Source organism: Spinacia oleracea, chromosome 2 (genome assembly GCF_020520425.1).
Source record: "Spinacia oleracea cultivar Varoflay chromosome 2, BTI_SOV_V1, whole genome shotgun sequence".
Lineage (NCBI taxonomy): Eukaryota > Viridiplantae > Streptophyta > Magnoliopsida > Caryophyllales > Amaranthaceae > Spinacia > Spinacia oleracea.
Genome location: NC_079488.1, coordinates 104539016 through 104551856, shown reverse-complemented (window position 1 = coordinate 104551856; position 12841 = coordinate 104539016). Strand labels below are relative to the sequence as shown.

Sequence of the window (12841 nt, the reverse complement as noted above, 5' to 3'; positions counted from 1 at the left end):
CCATTTAATTAAACGGGTTGAAAATCTTGACCCAACCCTTTATTATTGGGTTGGGTTCGGGTTGGGTTGGTGGGTTGGGTCAATTTTTGCCAGCTCTACTACCGTAGCTTGTGCCTTGTGGTCCTAGTCCTAGTTACACTAATCAAACCCATTACTTGCAATTTTATAAAATTAAAATAAATAAATAAAATGTATTTCCAATTTCCAACAAAGTGAGGATTCGATTGCAAGTACACTTCTATTGAGGTGATGATACACTATTACACTGTAGTTTTATCCCTTTATAGGTTGAAGACTTAAAGTTGTAAGATCTCTGAAATGGCGAAAGACTTTATGTATTTTTTTATACGAGTATTCGGTGCACGCGATGTGTGTATATCTCGGAAATCAATTTTTTATATGTAACTAATGTCGTAAGTTATAACACCACTAATATATTAACATTTTAATTGATTTTTAAGTAAGGGTATTATTGATATTTTACATACATTATAATGTTCAAGAGTTTGCTTATATACGGAGTAAAAAGTTAGATCCTGCAATTTCATTAGTAATTTAGTGAGAGTGTTTTAGTCATTTTACTTGAACGTCAAGTTGACAAGTTCGATTCCCTTATGGAATAGAGATTTATCTTTATAAAATTAAAGAGAAAAGAGTTATCGGGTTGAAAATACTCTTACATAGATAAATTATATTTCAAAAAATAAATAATTATATATTCGAATTGGCCATCCAATAATTTTCTAGTAAACCTCGTAAAAAATAGCATATATTCACACCATCTACTAAATTCCCGACCTCTAATTTTGAGTTATTTGTGTCATCGATTGACATTAGGGTACAATATATTTACCCGACTTTCACTTATCCAAGACTTACTAAGCTTCGCCCATTTAAACTTATTAATCTGTATTCTATACTTTGTACTTCATTAATATCCGGGTTTAATAATCACATAATTATTATGGAGTACTACTTGAAAATAATTCAGGCAACAACTATGATAGTTGTAAAAGAACTTTATTCAAAGACATAATAATTGATGTTAAGAAATGGAAGTTAAAATAAGATAGGGCATTGCAATATTTGCATGGATGATGGATAGCCATCCCATTCATTTGACTTTAGAGTCCTTTTCCCCGTCCTAAGAAAGACAAATACAAAAACTAAAACATAAAAATAAAAGAACATAAAAAAATTAAAAAAAAAACATAAAAAATTATAATAATATAAAAAAAAATTAAAAAAAAAAAAAACATAAAAAAGATCCAAATCCCCAAAAAACCCATCTCAAGGCAACCTCTTTTCAAAATCTTGGCATGAGAATTCAAAAGTTCAAAACATTGCTGAAAACAGCTTAAAGCATTTTAGCTACTACTCCGTACAAATTTTACCCAAGCTTTTTCCTTGGAAACAAACAGTTATTTCACAGATTTCCGGCTTAAAAAATGCTAGAGTATGTCAAAATACACCTCTATTTATCAAAATTCATCTAGCGTGCACGGCAGATTACCACCAAATCAACAAAATTATTTACTCAGAACCTACCAAAACATAACTAGGACAACCAACATATAATTATAAAAATGTTTTAGTACAAATTTGTCTGCTGCACTGTATAAAAACAACCAATTTGTTGTTATACTTATGGCACAAACATAATGAGACACAATAAATAAAGGAAAAGGAGAATGATTTCAACAATAATGAAGTAATTTTTTTTTTGGTTTTGGTTTTGGTTTTGGAATTTTCAATCCCAAGGTGATCAGAACTTGTACTTGAGTTTCTGCTGTTGATTGCAAAAGATTTTAAAGTAAAAATTGGCTCTCTTTTTTCTGTTTTTGTTTTGTTTGTTGAGATGCAGCTATATTTCCAGCTGGTATGTTCTCTTCTGCACTGTTCTGAAAGGTGGTAGATGTTGTTATCATACCCAAATGACAAACCCAGTGAAAAACAGATAAATGTTTTTTTTTGGTGGGGTTGGGAGATTGTACTGTACTACAACTGTTAAGGAGAAACTTCAAGCCTAGGTTCAAAGCAAAAACCAGTGAAAAGATGAAGAGGGAACCTCTTTGTAACAGGACATTTCTGTGACCATCTCCATTGCTTTTGCTTCATATCAAACAAAAGCAATGCTGGTGCACCATAGCTTTGGATGTATATCAGATCTTCAGTTCCGCTACTTGCGAAAACATCATCAAACTCTCCGAACCCTTGAAAGTACTTATGAGGCATCCGAGCTACTTCTAGCCATTCGTTTCCGTTCAACACCCATATACCGATCCCTTTGATTATATCGGAGCGATCTTGCTTCCCGATCCCTCCAACCATTACCAACTTCTCCTTTAGGTTCATCAACCGACCACACGTTAATGAGCAAGGGGCTGGAATGAAATTTCTCATTAGTATACCAATGCCGTTGGATGAGCGGCTTGAGAGATTGTATTTGATCAGTCCATGGCGATTATCAGGCGTTCCACCTCCCGTAGAGTAAAGCAAGAAGTAGAGAACACCGTCACAAATCACACTCTCATCACCCGCTCTCCAGCCGTTTAAGATTTCCGTGAGTGGCGAAACCCACTTCTTCGTTTCCGAGCTGTAGATATGAATGGAGAGGTCCCATTCGTAGAAGTTGTCCGGTACTTGTTTTGATTTCACAATACAGACATTGTAGTTGTAAGAGGTCTTATCCACAGATATTGTGAGTGCACTATAATCAGAGAATTTAACCCCTGAAGGCTCAATGAGCTTCTTGCTGCATTTGGTGATGGGGTTGTAAACATGAAGCTCACTTCTGCTATCATTGTTCATGAAACAAACAAGGCCGAAAGACGAAGCAACGAACCAATTGGAAGTAACAAAGTAAGGAAGGTCAATTCCATACCACTTCTTATGGCCAGGATCATAGGAATACCCAAAAGATTCATCAGTGTTGGTAAACATGAAATACCAGGGTTTATGCGATATAACATGGACAGAGAAATTCCATAAAAAACGTTTGGATGTCACTATGTCGTTCCATCTCTTGCAAACACAACCTGCCCTGAAAATGCTCGCGACAGGGAGATAGGCCAGAATCCTCTCCAATACATCATCTGGAAGAATTGAGTCTACAGACACTACGTCTTTGTTAACTTCGTCGTTAACATCAGAAAACGGATCGAATTTGACAGGGTTAAATACAGAGCCATACTGATAATGGCTAACCCATGTATCTCTTCTATCCATTGTTGGAATAAAACAGACCTGCACAGAAAAAACCAGTCTTAACAATGAAACCATTTCACTAATATACCCCAAAAAAACACTAAAGTACACACACATCATCAACAAATTATAAACTTTGAACAGGAGGCACCTTAAAATGGCTAACCAAGAACACAAAATGCCTAAACACATGAATTTCAAAAGATCTCCCTACATTCCACATAAAATGCTTTAAAATGTAACCAAGTAGAAACCAACAACCCCAGAAGCCGAGCTTTCGCTTTTTTTTTATGAGCTACCTTAATGCTCAATTCTCAGCCAACATCAGCAACAACAAATCAACAATCACTGTGTGCTAACAAATTAAGCAAGTTATATAGCATTTACTTAAATAAATACATTTAGTGGGATAACAAATTAGGCCGAACTATTTGCCAAAAAAAAAAAAAAAAAAAAAAATAGAAATTAAACCATACCAAGTATATGTGGAAGAAATAGATTGTTAATCTCAGAATAAAACAAATCAACTCACCAGATTTAAATCTTCAATTAGCTCCCATTAAATTCAAAACCACAGTTAATACCTTGGGGGTGGGGGGAATTAACTTTGAACTATACTACAACAATGAAGCACAAAATTGAACCTCTACCAAAATAATAATTGCATAATACAGAATAACATTAAAATGTTAGGTATAACTAACAAATAATTAGATTATTCGGCTAATAACAACAACAATTTAACCAGATAATTATCCCAATGAAACAACTAATCAACATGTAGAATCAGACACATACGGAATTTAACAGACCAAATTCCAGAATAATAATTAAAAATTTAATAATTCAATACCACCCAAAAAATGGAAGAAGAAGAAAAATCAGAAATTACACTAACAAACAAATCCCAGAAGAACATACTGAATCAGAATTTAAATTGCAAGGGAAAAAGACAATACCTTGATGGGAAAATAGAACTATATTTTTATTTTTGAAAAAAAAATTCACGAACCCCAAGAACACAAACAACAATTATAATGTAATGGGTACAGGTAAATGGGTTTTGTTTACCAGAAATTTCCAGATTTAAGAGAGGAAACAGGTAAATGAGTGTTGTGTTAGAAAAAAAATTGGGGTTTTTGATGAAGAAAAATGAGAAAAGCGTAATACAGAATGCAGTGGAAAGGTTGTATTGTTTGGTCACAGACCAAAAACAAGAACAACACCCAACAAAAGAGAGAGAAAGGAGAAGAGAGAGAGAAAGGATGGGTGTTGTGGTGTTGGATGGGTGTGTTTCAAGTTACAAGTTTTATTCTTGAATTTTGAGCTTTATATGGGTTTTTATTGGGATAGCAACATTTCTCATCCCTTTTTGCCCTTTCTTTTTCTATTTTTTTTTCATTACCTTGCTTTCTTTGGAATTTTATTAGACTTGGTCACAAACTCATAACTTTAGACAAAAATAAGCATACTGAATACCCAAATTCGAATTAGCGTTAAGGATGATTCGGGTGGTAACACAAATAAAAAGTAAAAACGAAATAAAAAATTACCATGAATCACTTAACCCGACACATACACAATGTGAGTCTAAAACGGGTCGAATAATTTGTTATAATAAACATATTGACAACAAAAGTGAATATGACTCAAACTGAACGAAACCAATCTGACCCGAACACCTACTCACAAACTCAAGCATGTCTTGCGTGGTGTAGAGATAAGTACGAGTAAGCCTAGGCAAATCAAATATTCGGCCTGTTTTGAAAAATCGGATATTCAATATAATTCGAATCGATAAAGTTCGATCAGATGATAAGGTCAAATTAGTCTTATAGTTGACTTATCATGTTGACTTTCAATTTTGGAGGGAAATTTTGTTATAACTGATTTCTTTCTCGTTATTTCCTGTCATTGTTTAAGCTGTTTTGTAAGAGTAGTTTCTCTTTTTCTCATTAGCTTATAAATAGATTACAAGTTTTTGTAATCATTTCATTCAGAAAATTAATAAATATCTTCTTCCTTCTCTCATCTCTATCTCTTTCTCAGTTGCTATTTTAAGCTTCTGTTATGGTTCTCAGTTGCTATTTTAAGCTTCTGTTATGGTTTGAGTTCTTCAAACTCAAACTGATTGTTCTTTACAGTTTAAGGGTTGCCCTGACTGTAACATCCGAATATCATATATTTCGTACTTACACAAGCACCGAATTCAACCATACAGTCAAATCAATTAATAATGCAAACGTCTAACCGTTAACATCTAATCAAATCAGCTAGGGAGTAATAATTGCCAAATACGGTTGTGATATTTTTATTCATTTTTACAAGTTAAAATCTAACAAGGTGACGAGGACTTAAATGGAAATAGTTTATTGAAACAGCTAATGAAACCTCCAACCTTACTTTAAAAGCATAAACGTTACACGCCGTAACATATACGAAGCATGATAGAAATTTGAGGACACACGCGGAAGTTTTGATGGACCTCAATTATATAACAAAATTGTATTTTTATCATTGATTACATTGATAAGAATTGTACAACAATATTTGCGAGAGCTCATGTCTCTCACTTATCTCTTTGGTAGAACCTTTGTTTCTACCCCTCATATTTTGTGGGAGCTCTCTTGATTGGCTCACTCTCTCAACTTATGCATACAACTTATTTATAGTTGGTGTATCCTACTTTCTAGATTTTTCTACACTTATCTAATATTACATTATTCCACATCACATGTCCTATATGCTTCTAGTACTCCATCACTTGATTTTTCATTACTCATGTAGATTTTTCTAGAGTAACCTCTAACAAAGCAGTACTTTAATTTCTGTTGTTTGATTTAATTAGTGTTTTGCCTTTTCCTTTTGGTTTTGTGTGTTATAAGTTTATAACTATTTGGGGGCTGGAGAATGGAGATGTGTCCATATAAAGCGAAAGAGCCAAAGAGGGAAGGAATAGAACATATATATATGCGATTAGCATATACTAAAACTAACACTAATCCTTTGCCAAACCATTTATTCATTTTCTAACAATATTTCTACTAAAAGACACAAGTTGATCACAATTTGTGTTTATGTGGATCATCTAAAATCTGCCACTTCAAATGACTTATATATGTACGGATTTTAAAATACTTTGTACGTCAAACTATTCAAAAGTTTCATGCGGATAAAAAAGGGTTATATAAATAAAGATTATGATCTACAACAACAAATTAAGATCCCAAGATAAGCACGTTTTTCGATCACATAACTTTTGAGAACTAATAAATTTGGACTATATTATACCCTGTGATTCATTTTATTATTCTATATAATCAAGAATGGTTATGAATAATTCTACCGGCTTGCTAAACTTGATCAATTATCATCTGACCTGCCGAATTTCAATTTTACTATGCGCTGAACAAGCTAACTTGTGACTTGTGAGCACACCAAAGTCGTCATTATGAACCGTAACCCGTGCACGTCCACACAAACAAAATAGGGTGAGGCCGGTATAAGTGAGTACGTAACTAATGTCCGACGAGGCCGGGATCCAAAATCAAAAGGGTGGTAGAAGTGAGTTATATATTTTGGTGCACGCCACAACTCACAAGCAATAACCTAAACCATGTCATAAAGTAAACAACTAACACAATAACTAACAATAATATAAAGATATGACAATACTTAAACCACTCAATCAATAGTTTTGACATTTACATTTCACACTCTTAAAGTTGCAATTACAGATTTGAGATTTCCCTTTGCAATGGCTATCAATGATCAGCTACTTTTCAGTAACAAAACCTAATTTAATACTCACCGCACTTTTTGCTATACCATTCATTTTGTTTATTGACATTTTTTAAATATTACTCCTGTTCCGGTGTTGTAAAGATGGAAACAATGGGCTTCGAATGAAGGCCCTTTTGTATGTGTTGAAGATCTTGCTTGTTTGAATGAGTGGAGTCCGAATTCACCTGCACAAGAGCAAAGTCACTAGCCTCGGGGGTGTTTCCGAGGAAAGCCCCTCCGATGCCTAAGTAAGAATGATGCTCGGATTCTAGAGAGAAGTTCTCTAGAAGAGTAGTCTTAAGGCGATAAATTGGACGTACCTTGAGGTGTGAGCCTTGGCGGCCTATTTATAGTGTTTGCACAATAAATGCCCATAGGTCATTTATTGCTATTGGGCCTTGGGCCTTGATGGATGGCTGACTAACCATTGGTGGGTTTGATGCTGTTTGTTTAGAGCCATTGGGCTTTGGACTTAGTGGCCCAATAGAGAATCAATTGGGAGCCCAAACAACATGCCCCCCAGACCCGGTCCATTTAGAATTAAATGGGTGGGTTTCCAGCTGTCAGAAGTCCGAAAGTTCCCTCTCTTTTTCTGAAAAGGGATGATTTGCATTGATGACAAGTGTTGGGAGTTGTATTGCGCCGTGTAGATCGTGGGTTGAGGAAGTTGATGCGCCCCTTTTCTTTTCTATAAATACGGGGTGCATTGCTCTTTTCGAACTTTTTACTCCTTCTTTCAAACCCTTTCTCTCTCTAAATTCCGGCGATCGCAGTGCGATTTGTTTCTTCAGATCTACGAAATTCGGCCAACTTTGGACTTCGGGAACTTGTGCTGTTCGTTTTATCGGCGAATTCCGCTTCGGAAGAAGGTAATTTGTTTCTGAATTCTCCTTTTTTCTTCGTTTTTCCTTCTACCCCTCAATCTCAACCCTAGACCGAGAATTCGCGGCCATGGCAAAGAATAGGGGCAAGAGCAAGTTCGTCGTTGGTTCCTCTAGTGAGAGGGAGAACGTGCCTTCGGGAAGGTTACCGAAAACTTCGAGGGGTCGGCCTTCGGAGAGGCCAGTGGAGAGGCGTTCGACTGGTTGGGATGCTTCGAAAGATGATGTTGTTGGCGGGTCTAGCGTGTCTGAACGCGCAACTTCTGGTAAAAAGGCTGGCTCTTCGGGTGTGCGCCGCTCCTACCCTGAGTTTCCAGTTCATTGGACTGAAGCTGATCCGCAGGGTAAGTATGCCCCGATTCTGCATGAGACCACTAAGATCGATGGTCCCTTGGAAAAATCGGTCAGTGGTGACTGGTTGGTGGAGGCGAAGCTGGGGCATTACCATCGGAGGGCCGAAGAGTTATACGGAATCCAGCACGCCTTGGGGTACTGGTGCGAGCTTCCCGACCAGGAGCGTCCTCGGGTGACTCATCCGCCGAGGGGGTTCATCTCTGTGTATACTCATCATTTGGAGAACGGCCTCCGCTTTCCTTTGGATCCCTTCATATCCGAGCTCCTGGTGTCGTATAACATCAGTTTGGCCCAGCTTACCCCCAAATCTATGAGGCACATCATCGGATTTAGATGGGTGTGCGATTTTATTAACTTTCCATGCTCTGTTGCCGTGTTTCGGGATCTGCACGATCTGTCTTTCAACCACGCTTCCAAGGGGGATGGGTATGGTTGGTGGACCATTATCAACAAAAGATCCCGAAGAAAGGGGGAGCCGAACTATATTACGGCCTACCCTTACCTCAGCTCTGATCATAACTGGAAGACGGAGTGGTTGTTCGTTCGTGTGCCGACAGATCCGAAGCATCCACATTTTTACCGCCCTCCGAAGTGGTTTGTGACTCCTGATCCTGATATGCGAAGCGTGGCTGCTCCGGATCGGAACCATCACCACTACGTGGATCTCCTCCAGTGGTTTTTGGCTCGGGAGGACAACTACAAATTGCCGTCCAACTGGCTCCCGAACCTCAACTATATCTTGCGGGAGGACATTCTTGCTGTTGCCGGTCTCAGCAGGATTTTTGACAGGGGTAGGTGTCTTTCGGCTGGGACCGTGCTTTAGTAAGTTTGCCCTCTTCCTTTTTGGTCTCGTTTTACTGATTTCGTTTTGTGCTTTGTTTCTGCAGAGTACGGCTTCAGCTGCGTTGATCCTGTGGTCTTGGGTATTTCTTTGGATCTGAAGACCATTCACGACTCGGCCCCTGATTATAAGTTCGGGAAGGAGAATCCTCGTAATCCTCGCTTGAAGGATTACGTGCTGTCTCCGTCGGGTGTCGCTCGGATATCTGAAGTTCGAGCTGATCCGTGGGATTCTGCCTCTTCTCCCGAAGCTGTTCCAGTGAAAGTCGTGCTCCCTGATTTGAGGACAACCTCGGATCCGGTGAGTGTTTCTAATCTCAATATCTTTTGTTTGTCTTTCTTTTTGGTTGGCCGTCGGCTAACGTCTTGGTCCTGGACCATCTTTTTAGGGTCCTGGGACTGACGCCGTGCCGCGTGCCGTTCCTTCGGTTTCATCTCCGGCTCGGATAGATATCTCTTTATCTAGGAACCGGGTACTTCGCGATTTTTCTTTATTCCTTCCTTTGTCTTGTTTTACCTTTATTGACCCTTGGTTTCTTCTGTTTAGGATCAGCGCAAAAGGAAGAGCAGCACTCTTTTGAGGCCTTCTGCGCATCCGAAGAAGGCGAAAGCTGATCAGTCTTCGGAGAAGGTATTTGTTCTGACTTAGAGCTTTTGTGGTCTGTTCTCTCTTTTTCTGAAACTGACCTTTGAGCGTTTGCCCTGTAGGAAGTGGTTTCGGAAGTCATGCCTCCTCCCAAAAACCTCCTTCACTTCATGCCCTTGCCCGGGCAGAAGTTGAAGAGTGTGGTGGTTGTGGAACCGCCTCCCGTGGACCAACCGCTGGCTGAGGAAGATACCATCCCTTCTCCGCTGAAGCCGTCTGCTGCTTTAGGGATCGAGATCCAGGATATAACCAAGGTGATGGAGGCAATTGAAGCCGACCTTGTTCCTGGCTCGGATGTCCCTATTGTGGCCGAGCAGAAGGAAGAAGCTGCTGACGTTTCTCTCGAAAGGGAGAAAAGTCCGGATAAGGAGATGGTGGATCTCACCGAAGCTCACGTAGAGGTTCCCGAAGCTGAGAAGGAGGAACCCGAGCAGGGTCTGACGAGGAAGAGGCGTCATTCGACCTTGGGCTCCACTTCGACCTCGGCCCTGGATAGACTGATCCACGCTGACCCTTGCTCGGATGTTCCGCTGAAACGGATCCCCGAGGAGGTAAGGGAAGCGATGGCTCGCTATGCCAGAGCTCCGGTTTTGGGGGAGAACCCCATGGCTCACGTGGGATCTTTGGTGGGTCCCGAAGCTGCACGGGAGAATCTTCTTCGGGCCAACCCGCAGTGGAGGGTTCCTGGAGCTGAGGAGAGGAACCCAGCTATGATGGCCCAATATTATCTGAATGAGGTAAGTCTTGGAAATTTTGTTTTGAGTTCCGTTTTTGGTTTGTTGTCTTCTTTCCTCATCTTTTCTTGTCTTTTCTTCTTTCCCAGGCTGTTTTCTGGTCCTCGTTCGCTTCCGAGTGTAGCTCGGTTGAGGAAAGGCAGCTGAGGAGGTATCAGGAGGCTTATGCTCGTGATATCCCTGTCTTGGACCAGAAGGCTGGGCAGCTCATGGCCGAGATGGTGGACCTCAAGCAACTGTACCTTCAGTACAGTCGTGAGGCTAGGGAAGCGGCGGAACAGATCGGGGCCGAAGTTGGGAGGCTCACTTTCCAAGTTGAAGAGGATGCTGAAAAGATAGCTTCCTTCGACAGGGAGAGGAAAGAAATGGCCGCCAAGTTTGCGAGCGAACTTGAAGAAAAAGACAGTCTTCTCAAGGAGATGACGTCTAAATTTGAGGCGGCCATTAAGCAGAGCCAGGAAGCGGAGGCGAGGCTTCAGCAGTTTATCAAGCACCGGGAGATTGTTCAGAATCAAGCTGACAAGGTGCCCGTTCTCCAGCTGAAGATCCGAGAGAAAGATGCTGCCATTCGGAAGTTGGAGCAAGAGAGAGTTGACCTCTACACTGCTGATCAGTGTAGAGAGCAATACTGGAATGGCATCCTGGGTGCTCGGCGGATGTTCGCGAAGCACATGCCTCATTTCCCTTGGAATGAGAAGGTTCCGCTCTGGATGAGGGCCCAGGATCACTTGGTGGAGTGCCAGGCCGATCGAGACGAAGCTGAAGCTGAACGCCAAGCTGCTCTTGCAGAGGCTCGGGCCCAGAAGGCGGCTTCCGAAGGTGATACTACTGCTGGGGGTTCTTCGAAGGATGCTCCTCTGGGGGATGCTCCTGAGACTCCCAAGAGCTAGGGATTCGGGCAGTCGTCTTCTTCAGAGTCGGTCGGTTCCAGTTGAGGACTTCCGAACATGTGCTTGCCTTTCCCCCCTTTTGCCTCGGCGCTGCGTTGTACTTATTTCTTTTTTGTTTTCTTTAGTACTTCGGTAGGCCGGTATTGTCTGTTGATGGCTGCCGATTTTAACTTGTTTCATTTTGTTTTCAATTTTTGAGGTTTTTCGATGTATTTGTACTTCCCCCAAATATTGAATAAAAAATGAATGTTTGTTACTTGGCTGCTTCTTTTCAACTTGTTCTTTCGCAATTTTTAGGTCTTTAAATCCGTAGATTTCTCGAGCTCCTCTTTCTGTAGACTTGCTAAAAACCTTTTGACCTTGCGAGCTCTTTAGATCCGTAGATCTGTTAAGAGACTTTTTAACCTTTGCGAGTTCTTCAAATCCGTAGATCTGCTAAGAGGCTCTTTGACTTTGCGAGTTCTTCAAATCCGTAGATCTGCTAAGAGACTCTTTAGTTTTGCGAGTTCTTCAAATCCGTAGATCTGCTAAGAGACTCTTTAGTTTTGCGAGTTCTTCAAATCCGAAGATCTGCTAAGAGACTCTTTAGTTTTGCGAGTTCTTCAAATCCGTAGATCTGCTAAGAGACTCTTTAGTTTCCAGACTCTTCAAATCCGTCGATCTGCTCAGAGGTCTGGATTGTTCTTCCGATCTCTTGTGGTTCGGAAACCTGGGCAAGAGATCGCTAGTCTGCCTCTTTAGTTATGCCTTCGGCGATCCGTGGATCTGAGCCGGAGTTTTATAACTTGATTCGAGCGACTGTTTGTTGCGAACAAATTTTATTAGGGTACCGCGAATCCGAGGATTTTGGACGGTTCCCTGAAGTGTATGATTTGGTCATTTCTTGCATTTTATCAAGGAATGGACAAAGTCAACCTGTTTTTAGTCTCGGATTGATCAGATCCGAGGCTGCATATATATATAAGGGGACAATAAATATAGAGATAAGTTTAATGAAACACATGGTGCCAATGGCTTTCCTCTTCTCATTAAACAACTTACTTGGTCTACAGACAGAGGTCATACAAAATATTTTTTGAGAACATCGGTATTCCAATGGTTCTTCAAAATTGTTCCATCTAACTGTCTCAGCATAAACGTGCCTGGCCTCTTTTCGGAATGGATGATGTATGGTCCTTCCCAAGTGGCTGAGAGTTTGCCATGGATCCGTCCTTTCTGAACCGAGGCGGCGTTTCTGAGCACTAGATCACCGACTTTTAGGGGTCTGGCGTTGACTCTTCGGTTGTAATGCTTGTTGACCCTCTGCAAATAGGCTGCGTTGAGTGTCCTTGCATCGTTCCGAGCTTCGTCCAGTAGATCGAGAGCTTCGGATAGAAGTTGATTGTTGCTTTCTCCTTGGAGCCCATCATACCTGTTGTATGCCTGGATCCTCAGGCTTTCTGTTCCGATTTCCACAGGGATTACAGCTTCGGATCCGTATACAAGGTGGAACGGTGTTTGTCCGGT

General features: G+C 40.4%; 2 protein-coding genes across 2 annotated transcripts; one reads left to right on the top strand and one right to left on the bottom strand.

The window, feature by feature from the left end:
* Positions 1 to 1559: 1559 nt before the first annotated feature.
* LOC110790226 (F-box/kelch-repeat protein At3g61590) lies at positions 1560 to 4517 on the bottom strand. Its single transcript, XM_021995016.2, has 2 exons — positions 4167 to 4517; positions 1560 to 3246 (listed from the first exon to the last, which is right to left on the bottom strand). Exon 2 carries the CDS (start codon positions 3226 to 3228, stop codon positions 2008 to 2010), a length of 1221 nt encoding a protein of 406 aa, XP_021850708.1. The 5' UTR covers positions 3229 to 3246; positions 4167 to 4517; the 3' UTR covers positions 1560 to 2007.
* A 2598-nt stretch (positions 4518 to 7115) lies between these two features.
* LOC130468068 (uncharacterized) lies at positions 7116 to 12143 on the top strand. The gene is made up of 5 exons (XM_056837610.1): positions 7116 to 9016; positions 9113 to 9366; positions 9613 to 9696; positions 9774 to 10448; positions 10535 to 12143. The coding sequence occupies exons 1-5, from the start codon at positions 7942 to 7944 to the stop codon at positions 11333 to 11335; spliced, it is 2889 nt and encodes a 962-aa protein (XP_056693588.1). The 5' UTR covers positions 7116 to 7941; the 3' UTR covers positions 11336 to 12143.
* Positions 12144 to 12841: the final 698 nt, after the last annotated feature.

Coding starts and splice junctions, on each gene's coding strand:
- LOC110790226 (XM_021995016.2), bottom strand. CDS start 3,228: ATGGATAGAAGAGATACATGGGTTAGCCATTATCAGTATGGCTCTGTA.
- LOC130468068 (XM_056837610.1), top strand. CDS start 7,942: ATGGCAAAGAATAGGGGCAAGAGCAAGTTCGTCGTTGGTTCCTCTAGT. Junction 9,367..9,612: donor TGAGGACAACCTCGGATCCG/GTGAGTGTTTCT, acceptor TCTTCTGTTTAG/GATCAGCGCAAAAGGAAGAG. Junction 9,697..9,773: donor CTGATCAGTCTTCGGAGAAG/GTATTTGTTCTG, acceptor TTTGCCCTGTAG/GAAGTGGTTTCGGAAGTCAT.